The 20983-nt window shown below is 43.7% G+C and overlaps 1 protein-coding gene across 1 annotated transcript in view; it reads right to left on the reverse strand.

Moving 5' to 3' along the window:
* The window catches only part of maml3 (mastermind-like transcriptional coactivator 3), a 97310-nt gene that overhangs the window by 48705 nt on the left and 27622 nt on the right, over positions 1–20983 (reverse strand). The window contains 1 exon segment of the mRNA XM_054604568.1: positions 155–883. Coding sequence (XP_054460543.1) covers positions 155–883 — 729 coding nt within the window.

The raw sequence follows: 20983 nt of genomic DNA on the forward strand, positions 1-20983 counted from the left end.
TGAGTGAGTTACACGCTAACAAATGTACTATAATTCTCCCTTTAGAGAAAACATCATACAAATATTGCTATGGGACTAAATCACCAAAGCTGGGCACAACTTGGGGCAGAGTGCTCCTGCCATTGGACATCTTGTTGACCCTCTTAGTACTGACCTGTGGGGAGCCCATGGGAACCTGTGGCCCTCCCTGTGGAGGCTGAGGAGGTGGAGGCAGGGCTGCTGATGGCAGTGCCGTTGCGTTCCCGGCTGCTTCTTGTGGGCCTGGTGTCTGATTGTTTGCCGGCCTGCCAAACTCTGCTTCTTTCTTATCCTCAAAGTCCTCATTGAAGAGGTCGTGCATATCGTCCTCTGGCACAGTGTTGGCCAGCTCATCGATCAACTCCTGCCACTCTTGGTCATTGAGGTTGATGTCAGAGAACAGTTTGTTCTGATTCGACAGAGACTGGGGATCAGAAGACTCCATCCCACCTCCGTCGTCCAGCGGCTCCTGTTTCAGGTCTTTGAGGAGCCCGAAGCTGTCCTCCAGGTCTAGCGAGCCGTTCAGCTTCATGTCCGGTAGATGGCTGCCACCGTTCTTCCCCAGCTCGTCGGATGCCTGGCCTACGTGGTTGCCATTGCTGTTTGTAGTGTTGTTTCCGGTGGAAGTGTTGGGCCCGCCAATTATGGGCTTAATGTCCATTTGGTGATGAAGTGGAGAGATGGGTGGAACATTGCTGTTATTGTTGTTGTTAGGGAGACCTGTTAGTGAGTCCAAACCACCAGGGCCCTCCTTCCGTACACGTTTGGTAGTCGGTGAGTAGCTGCCTCCATCACAGATGCCGTTCTGCTCTCCATTGAGGGGCGATCGTGCACTGTCCAGTTTCCTCTTTACAGTCTCCTGGAGCTGTAACAATAAGGAGAGAGAAAATAGATTAGGGCTGGAGGAGCAACAGTGATGGGACATGTTAGCAATATGAAGACTTGTATCTGGTCTTCAGGGCGTTAACAATGGAAGCAACAAACCAAATCAATAAGGCAACAGGCTACTTCCTCTCTACACGAATCAACAACTGTCTTGTGAATGCAGAGGTGAGCTGAAAATCATGACCAATGCTACTTTCAACATAGATTCAGTCTAGCTGAAATAATGATCACACTAGTTCTCACACAGAGCACATGCAAGCTTGAGTAAAACATGGGGCAAAGCAAAGAAAAGACTGGCAGTGCTGTCCATGAGCAATGAGAAGGCTTGACTCAAGGTTTTCTAAGAGGGAAGGAAAGATCAAAAGAACATCTGTAGTATTCTCCCAATCATTAGCATCAGCCAATGGGCACATGAGCTGCCCAGTCTGAATCCACACCCCACTCTTAGCCTTACTGTAGACAGCCACCGCACAATCCACTAAAGTTAACAGTCTCTGTCACGGCACAGACGAGATAACGACAGGGTGCTAACGAACACTGGCTGGCAATTAAGGGAATCACTATCATAGACCTGGGTTGAAAAGGAGAGGAGGTACGGGGGGACAGCAAACAGAAACTCAAACATAGCAAGAGAGAGGGGAGGGGAAGGGGAAGGAGTAAGACTATGCCAACACAAGAAATAAAAAATCCTCTCCGTTTTGGCCTTTCACCAAACCTAAGCATGTGTTTTCCATCACCAAAAAAAAAAAAAAAAGTGCTTTTCAAAAACTCTCACACAAGTTTGAATATTTGAAAACAGCGGTCTCACCTTGCATTGCTGACATGACAACAAGGACTAGAAAACAGATACATAATTGTCAGCAGGGTGCTAGCTTTACAGTTAGCTAATAATATTGAGGAGACAGGGCTTACGGTTTAATGCAGTAATCATACTGTTAATGGGTTGGACAGGATTTTGACTTTGTCTCTCTACAACCCCTCCAATGGAGTTTTGAACAACAACAGCAGCACTTTAGTGGCTCGGTGCATCAGTGAAATGTTTTTGCAATGGATAGCAACTCTTACTTGTTTATCTGACTGAGGGGAAAACTTCAGCCTAACAAAACATACACTTTCTAACAAGCTTGCAAACAAACTGTATTCTGAAATTTCCTACACCATGTGCCAACTGTTCTGGTATCAAAGTTTTATTCAGGACGAGACATTAACAGCATTAGAGAGGACATGGCCCCAAAAATCTGGTTGAGGGGCATTAACCCTCTGGGTGCATAACAACATTCCTCTGAATCTTTGTTTCAGGACACCAAGCAGGTTACTTCATGTAAAGTAGGGACATTGTAGTCTTCACCCTCGTGAGTATAGCAATGGAGTTGGCAGTGATGTAGGCTCAGGTAAACAATGGGAATTGTCAGACAATGTTATGGAGCATTATCACTACCAACTGGAATGAAGTGTGGATTGGGAGATGAGCATGTGTATCCTCAATAGTAATATGAATGGAAACGTGTACATGTCCGTGCGATGGCTACAAGTCCGAAGCTGTCCAAGGATGGGGAATGTATGTGCGAGGCTTAAGGCAGAGGTTGCCGTCGGATGAGAGAGTATTAAAATGGAGGTTTTGTGCAATTTCCACGCAATTTAATAAACTCTCAATCTCAATTTTTCTCCTTACTCCTGTTAATTTCAAACACTAATGAAGTTGGCAGAGAAATAGCAGATGCTATTAAAATGACGGATGGGAAGCAGGGACCTCATTTACGAAAGGTTCCCAGGGTGCAAATTTTGTGCTCCGACCCAAATCCAAGCCAAAGTTTAGGATTTATTCAGAAAGAGGATGATCTTTGTGTAAAAGCAGTATAGCACAGGCTTGCCTTTAGAGTCACTGTACAAAGATTGGATGCTGTAGTTCCAGTGTTATTTCATCTTTTCTACATATACCCTGGATACAGTCACTGACTATTCTTAAGATGTATTCAAAGAAGAGCATTTGATAGCAGATTATGCTGCTCACTTACAGCTAAATAGATTTTATTCTAATTAATTTTATTGGTTAGAAGAAAATGAATTCAATTTAGCTGACTTTCCTAAAGAAGTGGAATTATATTAAATAGTTCAATATTGCAAAAAAGGCAAGGATAATTGAAACAAAGATAACTGTTACAAATATGTACAATGTAAATGAACAAATAGTACGAAAGTGAAACCTCTCTGCTATCACATTCACTCAGTCAATTTAAACACACACACATTTGTAGAAACGCACACATTGAATGGAGCGGTATGCAAGTTTTGTATACAGTTCGAGTATACTGCAGATCTAAATTTCAAGCAGTGTTCGCTGAATAAAGAGCTCAAAAGCAGTACAGTAATTTTACATTTTGTAAAAAACATGCTTTGAGTTGTCACATTTGAAAGAGTCAAACACACACACACACACACACACACACACACACACACACACACACACACACACACACACACACACACACACACACACACACACACACACACACACACCACACACACACACACACACACACAAAGGAAGCATCACTGGTACATGTATGTGTGCAAATGCATGCTTAGCTCTTTGTTATTCAGATGGAACAACAGACAAAATATATTCAGATTGTATTCTGACCCTGAGGTGGACCCACTCAAGCTGGCAGAACCACATAACAAAAAACACACACACCACTACACAGAGCACACAAATCCTCCTTTTTGACTTTCTTGGTTTACTCGTGTGTGTGTGCGTGTGCGTGTGTGTGTGTGTGTGTGGGGGGGCTGTCAGGTTGGCTTCCCCCTCTCTTCTCCACTATGACTGACAGTCAGCCTAATTATATTTATGGCATGATAAACACCATTAGTATTGACAGCCACTACTACAGTGTGTGTGTGTGTGTGTGTGTGTGTGTGTGTGTGTGTGTGTGTGTGTGTGTGTGTGTGTGTGTGTGTGTGTGTGTGTGTGTGTGTGTGTGTGTGACTTGAACTCTTATGTTGGTGTAGCTATTAGGTGAACAACTGAGAAAAACAGAGGAAAACACACATCTCCACTGTCACGACACGACTTCATCAACTGTGTGTGCGTGTGTGTGTGTGGTCCTGCAATCAATGGGTTTAAATAATTCAGGTCTCCTGAATGCAGTTTTGGTTTGTGTGTGTGTGTGTGTGTGTGTGTGTGTGTGTGTGTGTGTGTGTGTGTGTGTGTGTGTGTGTGTGTGTGTGTGTTGCTGGCTTTCCCTAAATGCCAGTGACTCATGTTGATAATAACAGACTCGGCTTTCAAAGCCCACCTATAAAAATTCCCATAATTATCCAGGTGGTGTGAACTACAGCACCCTCCCACAGACTTCTGCATACACACACACACACACACACCCACCTGTAAAAAAAATCATTACCAGTTTAACCTTCTTGATACAATCCTGAATAGATTGAGAATATAGAAAAATGGGTGCGGACAGAAAGAGAAAGATGGACTGTGGTTCTGTCTGCACAGTAACGTACGTTGTCAGCATGCATAGCCGGAGGAACGTAACAGGATGAAAGACAAAGCTTTGAGCCGGAAACAAATACTTTATACTAACCACAATTAATTAATCGTTTGTTTCTTTTATCACTATTAGCAACCTGCCGTCATTACACCTCTGAAGTACAGTGATATAGCTGCCGTGCACTTGACAAGGAACTGACAGTGTGTCTATTCGTTCTACTATCACGGCATGAAAATACCTGAATTGAGAGAAAGAGAGAGAAGAAGATATTGATATTGTTTAATCAAGCTGGAGTGCTTATAAGAGTGCAGGGAAAAGAGCATCGGAGCAAAAAAGGACGTGAGGATGTAAAAAGAGCAAAGACAAGGAGAGAGAAAATGGGAAGAGAGCGCTGCTCGTTTCCCCTCCTCTCTGTATTATTTGACATAAACACCTGCTGACTGCTCCTCAGAGAGACAGAGAGAAAGAGGGAGAATGACAAAGACACAGAGAGACAAAGGTAAGAGAGAGAGAGACACACACGCACAAGTTGGAAAAGAAGGAATTATTTGACAGGCAGATGGTCTTTTTCCTTTGAATGGAGGAGAAACAAGAACATGAAGTGGAGGAGGGACGGAGAAGGAGAGGAGAGGTAGGTAGGTAGGGGAGGGAGGGAGGAGGAGGAGATAGGTGGCTTGATGGAAAGGCATAGCGCGCCAAATGACAGCAGGGAGCAAACGATGAGAGGGTGATCAGAGAGGGAGAGGGAGGGAGAGGAGAGACACAGAGATGGAACCACTAAGGTGCTGTTGTTATAGCAACCTGCTGCTCTGGTGCTTTGTGTGCTGCATCCTCCTCCTTCCTCCTCCTCCTCCTCCTCTTGCTCACTTACTCCGTCTCTTTTAAGGTTGAGCATCGTATGGAAATCCAAAGTCTCAACATTTGAAGAACATGTCTGTGTCGAGACAGTTCCATAATATGAGGATTTCTTGGTGTTGCTACGTGTTGAGGCAGACTTGCCTCTCGACATGATGATGCTGGTCAGCAGCAGAAACATTTTGTTTATAGGATAACACTTGTACAGCCAACAAAACATATTGTTCTGCTCCTCCTATTGATCACAGAAGGTTGTTGCAAACCTGATCAAAGGTTACACATCATTCAACTCTTCTTTGAAAATGAAGCACGATACTTCATCCACGCTATGCAGCTTCTTCTCACCAGCCTCTTTCCATCTTTTCTCCCTCAATGCCACATTACCTCCTCATCCTTTTCTCTCCTGACTGCAGGGAACAGTTTCCACAGGCGGGATTTGGTCATGCGTTACACGAGAACACACACACACTGAGTGGCTACAGGGTGATGACCACTGTGCAAGAAAAACTTGTTAACCAAAAACAAAACATGTCACGCATATGCATACATGTTTTATGCATTCTCTGGTTTACCCTCTCTGTCTGCTGGTTGGTCAGTTAAAAAACAAACAAACAAAAAAACGTACTATAAATCCTGATCTCAGCATCACAAAGGAGAAAACACAGCTTTTATGCTAATAATAAAATCTAACCAAGGACCCATCCACTAAATGAAGTGAACCTATCAGTGAAAAGTGGCAACTGAATATCATCATGATCTGAGATACAAATTTCCCCGCCACAAGAGAACATATGGGAATCTATCTGTCAAAGAGAATGAATCATCTACATTTGTAAACAAATCACGACATGCATTTGTGTGCAAATATGAATAAAGTAGAGTGAATATAATCGGGTAGCACAGACCCACAAATATGGGTCATAATTGTCCAAATTTCATTTGGTTTCGCTGATGCAGGCCAGTGTGTACCTTGCGTGTGTGTGTGTGTGTGTGTGTGTGTGTGTGTGTGTGTGTGTGTGTGTGTGTGTGTGTGTGTGTGTGTGTGTGTGTGTTTGTGTGTGCTTGTTCCTGGTCTGGCCCACTAGACTGTGAAATGAGTCAATTAAATCAAACAAGTTTTTAATAAGTAAATGTGTGTGCCGCTGTGGGTGTACGTGTGTACGAGTCGTGTTAATGGGGGTTATGGCAAAAAGCTCTGGCACGTATCCACCTGCAGTATTTTAAAACATAACCTGCCAGTAAATGCTGCGGTTTAGTCATAGGGTCTCTTACTTGTGACCACAAGTTTTGTCTTACCAACTGACAAGTTTCTAAGGGTGTGTTCAGGAAATGACTGTCGGTGGACACTTATCTGGAAAAATGGAATTGAATTAACTTGTTTTGAGGGATTATTTTCCCTGTCATAAAATTAAGGAGAGGGTTAATGCTGCATTCATATTAAATCACGTGTTGTTTGGGCTGCGGCAGCTAAGACCGCAGGGGAGGCCAATTAAAAATGTAGCGTCTCGCAGCACAAAATCAACTTTTGGAGAAACGCAACTCGATTTAGCTATGCGTGGGCCAATCACGCTAGTAGTGATCCACAGGCCATTCAAATTAAAAAGGATCACTCAAATGGGCCATTTTAGTGACTGAATTTAGCATAACAGCAGACAAACAACAAACAAGTGGCACCAGTGGTTTCCTTCACATTAATGTGACATGAACCCTATTTTTTCTCTAGTAATGTGACACTGCAGAGAGGTGGCTTCAATGACTGTTTGGCTTATCATAAAAAAAATTCATGAAGTTATTTCAGTGAGGGAACTGGGAGGATATGAGCTCAAACTAAGAGGGAAAACCGGTTGAAGAGTCAGAGAGTCTGTCCTTCATCTCAAGGGCACTGGTTCAAGCGCACGTCAGCAAGCACCCGTACTGCTGAGGTGTCCTTGAGCAAGTCACTGAAACTCATAAGAAGAGCCTCTCTGTGATTGACCTTGACATTAAGGGTCTGCAACTTGGTCCATGCCCAAAATGACCAACTGGTGAGCAGACTAGATGTTACAAAAAAACTTCAGAGCTTATAGGAATTTTACTCACATTTTCTTTATTGCCATGAGTTGGATATAGAGATAGATACCAATCTCATGTCTGTACCGTAAATATTTAGCTGGAGCCAGCAGCCGGTTAGCTTAGCTTAGCATAAAGACTGGAAACAGGGGGGAAGAGTTAGCCTGTGTCCTTGTCTTCTTCTCACATCAAAGCAAAGAGTTAAGTCAAATTTGAGTGTAAAAACTTGTTTTGGGGCTTCTTACCAGGGCTAAAATTCCTGAGTGGACACCTTCACATTATTTGGAATATCTTATTTCTGAAAGCTGAAGTTTTAAGACACACACAAACACACACAGTGTTTAGTTTTCCTGACCACATCCCTGAACATTGGGCAATAGATGGACAAAACACAAAAACAAAGAGTCTCTAGGAGTGAAGGACAGAAAGCACTAAGTGACAAGAGGAAGGTACAAACAAAAGAACCATTTGGCCGCGATCCCAGAGAATGGTGTATGTGTTGTGTGTGTGTGTTGTGTGTGTCTGTGTGTTGTGTGTGTCTGTGTGTTTGTGTGTTAGAGAGAGAGAAAGCGCCTGCCAGTCTGCCTCCTGTACACAGGGGGCCTAATACACCCCTGATTTGAATACACACACAATTCTATTCTTCTAAACAATAACATCTCAAATTTTAGCCTTCAATTCTGCAGATTAATCCTGTATTATTTTTCAGTTTGAGTGTTGGCAGATGTTAGTAAAGCTTCCTTATACTTGAGCCACAATAAAAACTATATTTAACAACATACTGGTGTGGCTCTGATTTGGGAAATGTAGTGCTTTCTCAACCATTTAATACTTTAAGAAAGCATGTCCTGCCAAAATATTATCATCAGTGTAGGGGGAACTCTGGATATGGAGCCTTTATTACTTATTAAAACTATAATTCATGAACATTAACATGAAAAATAAGAGGTATTAACAATAACTATTAAAGTATTTAAATAGTTGTTGTGAGGGCATTGTTAGCCAACAACTGATAACTGTATTACCCACAGAGGCGGGCAGAACACAAACACACAAACACAGAATAAACACTATTGTGGATTGTTTTATTACAGCTCTTTCTCATATATAGATATAATATGTGATCCGTGTGTGAGTGAGTGTGTGTGTGTGTGTGTGTGTGCACTATGAAAGATAGAGTGTGAGCGTGCACATGTACGCGTCTCATCAGCAGATTCAAACCTGCTGACCTGACATAAAAACCTAGTGGCCACAGAAAAACCATCACTTTTTCCCTCCACATCTACCCCCATCCATCTTCAACCCCCCGACTCAGTGACAGAGGCCTTAGTGTGAATGTGAGAGAGAGAGAGAGAGAGAGAGTGAGAGAGAGAGAGAGAGAGAGAGAGAGAGAGAGAGAGAGAGAGAGAGAGAGAGGCAGTAGGCTAAGCAGCAGTGTGTGTTAACGGACACATTTACAAACCTTTAGCATTAAAAGCAAAACTTATTATCATCCAAGTCAAGGATTGAATGTGTTTGAGTGTGTTCATCTCTGCATGTGTGTACGTCTGAGTGTGTATGTCCCTGTGTTTGTATTTTGAGAGATAAAGTGTAAGTAAAGAAGAGGGCAAGCAGAGAGCAGAGAAGCAACAAAGAGAGAGAGAGAGAGAGAGAGAGAGAGAGAAAATGAAGGGACGTGTGAGGGGAAACTGTGTGTGTGCGTGTGTGTGTGCGTGTGTTTGTGTGTGGTTCCTGGCTGAGCGGCTCCTCTCTATTTATAGAGTTGCGGCTCCTTCCTGTTTCTGGAGCTGTACCATCACGCCAGGAGGGGGTGGGGGGTGGGGGGGGGGGGGGGGGAGTGTGAGTGGGTTTGTGGGAGGGGAGACTGGTCGTGTTTGAGTCTTTAGTAAATCAACAGATCCACCCCCTCTCTTTCTCTCTCTCTTTCTCTTGCTCTCTTTCTCCCCCTACCACCCCATCCCTTCTTCCTCCCCCTCCCTCTCTCACTCAACAACATGGGCTCAGCCAGCAGCTACGATGAAGCTACACAAAAGTGAGAGAAAAGGAAACAACGGGAACGAAACAGTCAGGACTACACGGTACTAAAGGGTGATGATTAGCGGGATATTTCTGCATCTGACGGTGACATTAGAGTTCTGCTGCACAACGGGACGCTGACAGCTTAAAACAAACGTTAAGACATGATGGCTGACATGAAATAACAGGGCAAGCAGCAACAACTGTTGATCTATTAGCTTTACAGAATCATGTGGTATCTCTGAGATGGAAAGCTCTCCAGTGTTCGTCCTGGTTTGTTTTGTAGCAAGACAAACTGGGATTCAAAGTTTGTCTCTCCGGAAATCACGACACAGAAAGAACTTAAATCACGCTGAATGAGTGAGACTCATTTAAACTGTCTGTGAGAACAGCAATCCTCACAAACCGAACAGACAATCCCATTGTAAATTTCCCCACTGTGGGACTAATAAAAGGATTGATTATTATTATTATCCTATTCTGCCAGTGAAGGAATGATCAGAGTTTATCACACAAAAGTGCGATTGAACCCCACAAACAGAACTAATTTGTCATTTAATATCCTTTAAGAACATTCCCGTTAACATGAGTATGACAGTATTAGGTAGGACTGAGAAATGTATACGGCTAAAAATGTTGCTCAACATACTTTTGCTGAGCTAAGTGATACTAGGGAATAACATCAGTTGATAGAAGATGTAACAAAACTCTTCTGGTTGCTGAGTTGAATTGTTACTGGTTTATTTAAGAACAAGCAGCACATTTAGACTACATAATGGTGTGACTACAAGCCTAGCAGTGATGGTAACTACCTTGGAATACTGTTAAACTCCCCAATCAGAATGGGAGTTTTCCCTGATCTTCCTAAAGTGCATTGTCGGCATTGTAGGGAAACATTTGATACTGTTTCAAAGGAACCTTTATTGTATTTAGAAATCAAGTCCGGCTACTACTTTCAGCCACAGCTTTCCCCAAGCTAGCTTGTTATGTCTGACCTGTGGATGAATAAATGGCTGTTCAAATCCTGCACAAAAATGTCCTGTTGGAATTATGCAAATCTTTGTACTTCAAGTTTGAATGCCATAGTATTCGTTCAGCCTGTTTTGAACTAGCAGTGTTGTAAACAAGTAATGATGTTTGGGAGCATTAAGCCTCTAGACTGCAGTGATTAGATGGTTTTACAGCAGCACATCCATCAGCGACAGGAGGGACAACATGAAAATGGCCAGGAAAATTGTTAAAACTCAAAAAAGTAAAGGATGGTAAAGCTGGAGACGCTAAGCAAAGTAGTTGCACTTTCTTCTATATCAGAGGTAAGATTATAAATTGACCCAGTGTAGAATCGCCGTCATACAGGCAAAGAATGAGGTGAATATAAATCACATTGTTACAACATATAGGCAGACTACTGGTCCGCCTGTTGCTGCTGGTGAGTTTCTCTGATCAGTTGGTCACTTTGGAAGGTGGCCAGATATTATTCAGCAGGCCGTTTATATAGTCGAGATCACAGGACATGAATGACATAGGCCTTTGTATTTAATAAGCTACTGAGGCCAATGAAAAAGGTTTTCAGTCTTGACTGTAGATTTGGAAAAAGAACAGTACAACAAGAGAGGACAGAGAGAGTGAAGAAAGGGAGGGGGGGGGACTCCTGGCTTCATGGCCAGATGGTCACCAGGAGGGGTCTGACAGCTGTGTGGTTGTGTATGTGTGAGGGTTTCTGTGTAAGTGTGTGTGCGAGAGAGAGAGAGAGAGAGAGAGAGAGAGAGAGAGAGAGAGAGAGAGAGAGAGAGAGAGAGAGAGAGAGAGAGATAGGGACAGATTGTGTCCAACACCTGTCCTCCCTGGACACAACAGCAAAAGAGAAAGCAAGATTGGCCAGCGAAACTCAACAGGGGCGACATCAAACACAGAGAAAAGAAACCGAAAGAAGGTGAGAGAGGGACAGAGTGAAAGAGAGAAACAACGGAGCAAAAGAAAGACAGTAACAGAGAGCAATGTACATGAGGAAGAGTTAAAAGGGTGAGAGAGACAAGTGGAAAAATGATTGGGAGGATTTTCACCTTTGTTTCTTCATATGCAGCCATTTGCATTAGCACACACTACGGAAGATAACATCCGCAGCCAAAAAACTAAGTATATTAGTGTGTAATATTAGTATAATATCTGTATCTGTTATCAACTACTCTGCGTATATATCTGTTTGTTTCGGAGGGGCTTCTCTGACTGGTTTGGTCGGGCAACGTGCCACAGAAGACCAGCGTTATGACTGCGTCGAATAACCCAGTCGGCTTCTGCCCCTGCCAGAGCCTGTCGTGAGGGCACACTGCTGCACACACACACACACACACACACACACAGATTTATGGATGTTCAGTAGCAGGAATGGCAAGTTCCCCCCCCCCGTCTTTTTCACCAGTTTTCCCTCTCTACACTATTGCCTCTGAGCCGAGGGGGGAGAGAGTGAGAGAGCAAGCGCTACAGCGAGGGAGAGAGGCTGCTATGGTAACAGATCACTGTGGCAGCCAGTGGAGGGGCCCTGATGGCTTCTTGGCAGCAACACCAGAATCTCACTGGCTGTACACACGCGTCAGTGTGAATGAGTGTGTGTTAAACGTGTGTGTGCGTGTGTGTGTGTGTGTGTGTGTTGACCAGAGGACGTGCTGAATGGGGAAGTGTATGTGTGTGTGTGTGTGTGTGTGTGTGTGTGTAAGCCTTTTTTCTTCTGGGAGGAATGAACCCATTGAGCTGGTGTGTGTGCTCTGTGCTCCAGATGTCCTTAGTCGTGCAGATCGATGGCCACACGAGAGCACATCCCACTAACTTGAGTCACGACACCCGTCTCCTCACTCCTCTCTCTGTCTCTTGTATATCCAGGCTGCAGGACTCCTCAGCTTGTTTTGCTATTAAAATGTGTTTTAATAATCAAATACTCTTCGACCAGCTTCATCGTTTCAGCCATGATAAGTCACTTGATGAGGCAGCAGCAGGATGTTGTCTGAATAAAAATTGTTATTCCAGCACTCTCTTCCTGGCTGCCTTCACTCTCTCCGCTCTCTCTCTAATTTTTCTGTGTGCATAACTAGGTCATGCAGTAGTAGACTGCTGTTGCCTCGCTGCTGTGCAATTCTTTGGATGTGTGTTTTCAGTGTGTGTGTGTGTGTGTGTGTGTGTGTGTGTGTGTGTGTGTGTGTGTGTGTGTGTGTGTGTGTGTGTGTTTACACTGCCTAAACACACAGTTCAACTAGACCTGGAAAGAACAAAGTCCAACTTAGTATCATGCATTCAGGAAAGAAATGCAAGATCCAAGTATGAATACAAGATCACACACACACATATATACACACAAGCTCACCTAATGTGGGATAATGTGTGTGTCCTTTATAAATGTGTCTGAGCCACACTTCTCTTTGTTTGCGTGTTTGAGACTGAGCCAACATGCATAGGAGGAGTATACGTTTACTCTAGTTCTGTATTTCGCACTTTGCTTGAGCATTTGCATTTTATTTTAGAGAGACGCGTTACGTTTGGCTTGTGAGTAGTAGAGTAGTTAGAGCAGTTTAACCACACAGAGCAATCGATTACAACATCAACATTTCCTTATAGGTGTACAGAATGTGTCTGGCATCTCCGTGACTCCTCTGTCACTCACGCTTCTCTCAACTTCCTCTTTTGTCAGGGCTTGATTTGACAAACATTAATGACATTTTGGAATGAAATGTATTCAATGAAATGGAATCGCTGTGAACAGTGTTCGTACAGGCAAGATAAATCCACACTGCTGTCCCTTAAGAGGGTGGAAAACCTTAAAAAAGTCCAAGGCAACCAAAATGTGAAACTCTGCTTCACCAAGTTCTATATAACCATGCTCTGCCAAGGACTAATTGCTCTATCACAGGGAGCGCTATAGTCTTCAGTAGTACGGCAAGAGACTTGGCACAAATATGTCTCTTAGATAAACTTATTACATTTATTAGCTGTTATACTTGTTAACTAATAACAGGTTAGTGACTGAGCAAGGAAGCCTGCTAAATGGCAGTAGACAAGCCAGGCAGGCTAATGTGGACGAAATGCACCAGCATGTTGCCAGTAAGCATGCTACCTTACAGCAGCCTGCCAATTAGACAAGTAGTCACTACAGTGTACTATTTAATCACTCCTTCATTCAGTCATTGGCTTCTCCCTATACAGACAGGCAAAAGGCAATCAGGGGCAAATTCACAAAAGGATTGCGCAGCCGCTAAACCTGCACTAATAAGTCACAAATAATAATCCTCTTAGCACCCACAAAGGGCGAAATGCACCCATAACTGGGCTACCAGGCAAATAGCGTATAGATGCTCCTGTGATGTTTTTGCATATTTAATTCGGTCACAAATATTTGAAAAAAACTCAGCCCCCTTTCCATGTAAATAAGCCTTATTCACAAATATCAGTGCAAAAAGCCAAAAACTCTTTGGCTATTAGTCAGTTTTACTTATTTTAGATCTAATGATCCAAACAAATGCTATTCAAGTGTTTGTCCTGGGAATAGATTTACCTCAAAAAAGGATTAAAAAAATATCGGCTTAGTAACAGGCATCTCTTTCCCAAACTAAGTAGGGAAAAAGTCTTTTTGGGCCCAATGGCATCACGTGACAGACCTGGAAGTTAATTCCACGGTTTAACCACTAGGATAATTGAGCTCTTCTCAGGGGCTTGTGGTTACTAGGGAGTAATTTCGGGCACAGCCTTTGTCACCAAGATTCCACCACCACCTATTAAAACTCTGGAAGAATGAACTCACAAATGATTTTTGCTGTGCCACGTTCTGCTCTGACAGGGCACTCATTCCTATAACGACATGCAGTTTGGTGACTTCACAGTTTCCCCACATAGCACCAATCACCCAGACTCATTGGAAACACCTGTGTGGGTGTGCAGAGTCACCACCACTCTGGAAGAATGAATACTTCTACTTTTTGAGTATATTTTACTGCTTCTATATAATAACTTTGATTATTATTCTTCTTATCCATACATTTTTATATTTTGAGTTAAGAAATATTGGTACCGGTACTTTTTTATATAGTAAAGGATTTGGCTAATTGTTCTGCCAGAGTAAACTGTGAATGGATGTCTGTGTCGAATGCCCGGCCTGTTTCTGAGTGTGTCTGTTCACCGCTCTGCCTCCGAGCAGAAATCACGAGGGGAGGCCAGAAGATAGAAAGACTAATGTATCAAGACCTCTCCGATCCACCTCCCTATCCATCTCTGCCTCCTCTTCTCTCTCACTCTTTCATCCCGCTGATCCCATCTCATGGCAGAGTGATCTTCATTTAATGCAACAACAACTATGTGCTGTGGTGTTTGTTGCTGTGTTTGCTGTGTTTATATGTGTGTGGCCATTCTGCCCCCCCCCCACCCATCCTGTTGTTTACTGGACTTTTTATACCAAATCCACCAGACTTCTACCCTCCGTCTGAAATCAACTCCTCATTGGTCTGTTTTTCAGCATCTATCCCTTCCCGTTTCTTTCTCTCACTTCACCCCCCTCCGTCTATCCCGTCCCGTCCGTTATGCACCATCTCTCTCATCTGTGCAGAGCAGGCAGACCCATCATTACCTCAGCATGCAAGTATTGATCCACGGCCTCAGTGTGTATGTGTTATTTTAAGATGCTCAGACCTGTAATCAGCGTGTTAATGATAGTTATCGCCAAAGCGACAGGCTCTGTGTGGTTATTCCAGGCCTGTGGATACCAGCGAGAGGCTGGCAGCCCGAACACACACATACACGCGAACAGACACACATGTAAGAACACGTTACGATGGTGGATGGAGGCGTGCTGGTCTTCTAATGAGGGGGAGTGCTGCTCTGGGGCTCACTGGGTCAGATCTGGAGTGAGGATGGCTTCCTGCTGTCTGTCCGTCATAAATATGAGAGTTCATAGCTCACACACATTGTCTCCCCAAGGCCGCTGCAGGTAAGCATGTGTGCTTGTGTATGTGTGTGCAAAACAAGTATCCGTGGTGGCTGTCATATCGGAGAAAGGTGATGTTGACTGAACCCATGAGCACCGTGGTAATGATGTTATTAAACACCTGCAGGCGAGTCCGGGATTGCATCCTGCCTGTTGGGATCATCTTTTTTTCCTTTCTTGCATTGACAAAGACATAAATAAGTGATGTGTGTGCATGTGGTATGGCCCTGCATGTGTGTCAGCAAACGGGAAGTGAGGCTGTGTAGCTGCAGGCTTTGACTCACTCTGGACAAATGACTTCTGCATTTCCCTAAAACATGGGCAATCTCACATTCCTAAGGTAACCTACCCCTGTGCCCCCCCCCCCCACCACCACCACCCCCCACACACACACACACACACACACACACACACACACACACACACACACACACACACAAACACAGGCACCACATCATGCCTTCATGCACACACAGACACAAACACACATGCAGATACAATTCATCTTGATATATTACAGGATACGAGTGTTGCACCCCCACACGTTTCTTCCAAAAGCAAATCCATATTCATTCACGCACACACACACACACACACACACACACACACACACACACACACACACACACACACACACACACACACACACACACACACACACACACACACACACACACACACACACACACACACACCTTTTGCCAGTATGGATAAGCTCTATTTGGCAGTGTTGAGGAAGATGCATTTCAGAGCTAAATGACATCATTACCATATAAATGACTTCTAGCCCAAAACATCTGCTAATGTAGCTTCACACACACACACGAACAAATACGTTATGGGTTACACATCCAAGTGCAGCAGACTTTCACATAGTCTGCACGCTCAACATAAACCTCATCCTTAACCACGAACACATCACACAATTAGAAAATAAAAAATAATCATGGGGTTTAATGCCCTGAGCTATGGAAATAACACCTATACACCACACAGCATGGGCTAACAACACAATGTGAGCAGATTGGTTGGTGAGTCTAAAGCCCAAATCAAGTTACACTTTATGACCACTTCGAATAATTACTGTTGCTCTAAAGCTCACTCATGTGTAGAAAACCTCGTATTTACGCAGAGAGGGTTGTGTGAAAATATATGTGCCCTTTAACAGAGCTGCTCTGCTTCACATTCATGTATTTATCATAAAAACATTCACACCTTTGAGTTGCTCAGGATAACACATTCTTTTTTCCATCTAATGGTCGCTACAAGTGAAAGGCCTTCTTCAAGCCACAGTGCCGGTTGATTTGCTGTTGATATATTCCCTCTCTTGTTTCTGTGTTTCTTTGTTGAGTGTTCGGTTTTGTTACAAGGGAGCTAATCATTTCTTTTTTTTCTTCTATTTTCTTTTACACTTCTTACTCAACTATAGTGCCTATAACCATTGTATAAATGACATGATGGTTCAAGCCTGGGAGACTATTTTCTGTATAATATCCTTTTTATTTTGCGACAGTCAGAACATGGAGTACTTTTAATACTTTTATATTTCTTTAAGCATGGCTTTAGTAAGAACCATCACAGTAGTCTTGCAAGGTTACAAGTAGGGCTGGGCGATGGAGACATTCCCTTGACTAGAAAAATTTAGAAACTTTGTTAACCTGTTCAATAGGTTAAATTGTTGACAAAATAATAATAATAAACAGTCACATCACAGAAACAAGGCTATGGATGGCCAATAATCTATCTACCTATCTGATCCAAGATATGAGCTCCCATGACATCTACTAAAACTAAAAAGAATGTGGAAACATTTAGCCATATAACCCCTGCTGCATTTGTAGAATCTGAACAGCATTATGTGAGAATTAACAGCCGTCTTCTTCTATGGTGTCCTTATTTTTCCAGCTTGCTGCTATTTTCCAGCTGTGCTGCCCCCCGTGGTGAACAAAACAAAAAAAAAGCCTCATCCGTGGAGAACATTACTCTAATTGGTGAACAGGCTCCACACAGACTGTGTCTTTAGGATATCTACAGCATGTGTGAACAAAGAGAAGGGCTACCTTACCCAGATACAGTACCCTGCAATGTTGCAGCTGCATGTGTGAGAGGAGCTTATGTGACGAGTACAAAAGGAGTAGCAGGGTTTGGTGTGACACGAGACTAAGCTTCGGATGGAAGCGCCACAGAATCTGTACAGACGGTCGCTGGCTGTGTGTCGCGGGCGCTAACATAAAGCTGGCACCGGAGACACTTTCTCATGCTACAAAGACAAGAGGAGGCAGGTAGGCGACGCCGACTGCAGCAGAGCCGTGATGGCCGTTATTGTCCTCAAGACTAGGACGGCTTTTATCTGCTCTCCAGGCTCACAAAGAGGAGCGAGAGAGGGAGAAAGAGAGGGGAGGGAGGGGAGGGGGGATAAAGAGAGAGAGCACACAGACTGCCTGCGGCTCGCTTTCAACATCTCAATGACTACATACACTCGTCTCTCCCTCTCTTTCTCTCTCTCTCCCTTTCTTTCACCCTGTTCTCCTCACTGGTCCTCCCCACCCTCCCTATCTGTAATTCTGCCTTTTTCTCCTCCTACTCGCTCTCTATCCCCTCGTGCCCCCAGGCCATAAACATCCGCATGTCACACACATGCCATGAAACACAATGAACACACACACACGCACACACACTATACTGCTGCAGACACACACGCACAGACACCACCAACACTGAGGAATACCAGCGTCGGGGCTTTGTTCCAGAGCGCTGGTTCTGGGGTCCCGAGGAACCGCTCATGCAAAAAATAAGTCTGTGGGTGTCTGCATGCACACACACACACACACACACATACCCCCTCCCCTCCCACACACACACACACACACACACACACACACACACACACACACACACACACACACACACACACACACACACACACACACACACACACACACACACACACACACACACACACTGGCCCCGACCGCCCTCCCACCCAGACTGTCGCTTCTTAACACCATCACTTATTCATGTGAGTGAACATTAGAACAGGACTCTCCCTCTCTGTATCGGTCTCTCCATCTCACTACAGTGTGTGTGTGTGTGTGTGTGTGTGTGTGTGTGTGTGTGTGTGTGTGTGTGTGTGTGTGTGTGTGTGTGTGTGTGTGTGTTTTTCAGAGGAGGGGGTTTGTTAGTGGTGCATGATTACATGGGTTTTATTGTAGCATGTGTGTGTGTGTGTGTGTGTGTGTGTGTGTGTGTGTGTGTGTGTGGTGGGAATTTACGAGATTCATATCCACAGGAAACAACAGAATCAGCCAGACAACCAGTTAGCTCTTTACTTGCCGTTTACTCACCAGTGTGTGTGTTTGTGTGTGTGTGTACATATGTCTGAATGGGTCCCTGTATGTTAAGAGAGAGAGAGAGAGAGTGGGTTCGTGAGCGACAGAGAGAAAGAGAAATCGAGGCAGAGAATGAAAGCGTCAGAGGAAGTTATTAATTATTTTAGCTCCTATTAGGGGAACATGTCGAGTCGATACCCCTGGAGACGTGTCATGAACGCCTTCTTATTGTTCTCTAGCTGACATACGCCGCTCTTCTCCTCCCCTCCCGCCTCTCCTCCCCCCTCATCTAGCCTTCTCTCCCTGTCACATGTACCTCTCCTCTCCTCCCTTCTCCGTCCTCCCTCTCGCTCATTCCGGCTGTGACATGCACATTTTTTCGTCCTACCGCGCTCATTTTATTCATGGGTTTTTTTTTATGCTTTCCTCTAGCACCACCCGTCCTCTATCTTTACTCTAATTTCCCCTCTCTGCTGCGCTCCTCACATCTCCAATTTCCCCTCTCTCCTGTCTCGTTCTCATCACTCATCATTTCTACCTCCTTCTTTTCTCCTGTGATATCGCCATCCTACCTCAAGCTCTTCATCCGAGCCAGCTATTGTGCCTCTCCCTCCATTTCTATTCTGCATTTACTTCATCTCTGTTGTCTTTCCTCCTCTTCACCCACACAGACAAAGCTCACTCATCTCTGTTAAACCGTCACGCTGTGTTTCTTTGTGTGTGTGTGCGCAAATGTGTCTGCCTCGTCTCAGAAGTCGTCTCGGCTTTTATGCCCGGCTCAGCCGCAATGACTTTAACTCGCCCACAACCCACTAAAGCAGCCAATGAGATGATGGCAAGCCACTTCCTCATTTCAAACGGCGTGCCGTTTAAAGAGGCATTGGACAATTACACACAGAGGGAGAAAAACAGACAGCGAGGGGAAGAGACGGACAAAGAGAAAGGAATTCCCATTTTATAGATACAGCTTTCACTATGAAGCCACAACCAGGTTAGCTGTTACTGTGACTGGGTCAGCGTGGGTTAATCCTAACCCGGCTTTGCAACCCTGCTAATGACCAAGCTTTAGCTTAGATATAACTCTGAAAAGGTGAACACAAGTTACTACAGATAACCTATACTACCCTTTAAAGCATAACTAGGTATAAGGTGTTAATAGCTGGTAAAAAAAAAAAAATGACCCGCAGATCTTAGCTGCATGTCGTCCCTTCTCCTTATCAGTCTCTCTTTACCTGTATCTAATAAAAGACAAAAAAAAGCCCCAAAATAATCCAAAAATATGAATAAATTGTTATTACTCTAAACCCACCATTTCTGCTCTCGTAAATCAAAACGATAATGGCTGATGAACTGTATAAAGAAGTCCCGCAAGCTGCACACTGTCCACAATTTCCAGTAGAACTGTGTAAAATTATCTAAAATCTTTTATTGAAGTTACACTTATCAACACTTTCATGTGTGCAATGTGAAAGGAGTCACTTGTAGTGATAAACCAACAGAGAATTATCACCCGACTCTGAAGTTCCCACTAATGAATAGAGAGCTGAAGCGTCTTTGAAGTCACTGTCTTGGTTTTACATCCCACAATAGTGCTGTTTTGGTTCAGTCTCATCAGCCCTTCCAGTCAAAGCATGCAGCTTATTTAAGGACAGGAAAAAAACTCTAATAAACCCACTTTTCGCTACCTGTTCAGGACCTAGCTGATTGTGGGGCTATTAACTTCTTGATTATTCCCTCAGGAGTTGATGGAGAACAACATAAAACTAAAAAGAGAGAGAATATTAAAAATCACCACGTTGCCAGAGACACAACTCCAAATGAACGCTAAAGCTGTTCTGTGTGCTAAAACGCATTAGCCATAACCACTTTATCGGGTGATAATATGATAGTGTTTTGTTTTTAGCTTGATCTGCTGCCCCGAAATGGCCAAGCTTACGTGTACTTGTTGGAAAATTATTGGTATGATGAGGTAAATATTCTGAGTTCTGGACTGAGCTCAACACATCTGGTTGGTTGACTATCTGGGTAGATATCCTTGATTGTTGTAGCTAATTTTTTCAATACTTTCCAACTTCCCTGCCCGCTCTGAGCCCCAAGACCACATGTTCCTGCAGAAAACCTAAATCATTAAAAAACAGGCCACAACTATTTTGTTTCATATATTAAAAAATAATCAGTCATTTCTTGCAGGGCATTCTAGTTTTTAGCAAAAGTAACTTAAACAGTGGTAAATAGTGCTTTATGGGGGACTATTTTCTGCAGTGGATAAATAGACGTTTGGTGCTTTAGAGAGTATTTTCAGCAGAAGTACGGTTGGATTGACGAGGTAACAATGTTTTTGGACAATAGAGGAGGTTAATCAGCCTATCATT

This window comes from Anoplopoma fimbria, chromosome 9, assembly GCF_027596085.1.
Source record: "Anoplopoma fimbria isolate UVic2021 breed Golden Eagle Sablefish chromosome 9, Afim_UVic_2022, whole genome shotgun sequence".
NCBI classification, from domain to species: Eukaryota; Metazoa; Chordata; class Actinopteri; order Perciformes; family Anoplopomatidae; genus Anoplopoma; species Anoplopoma fimbria.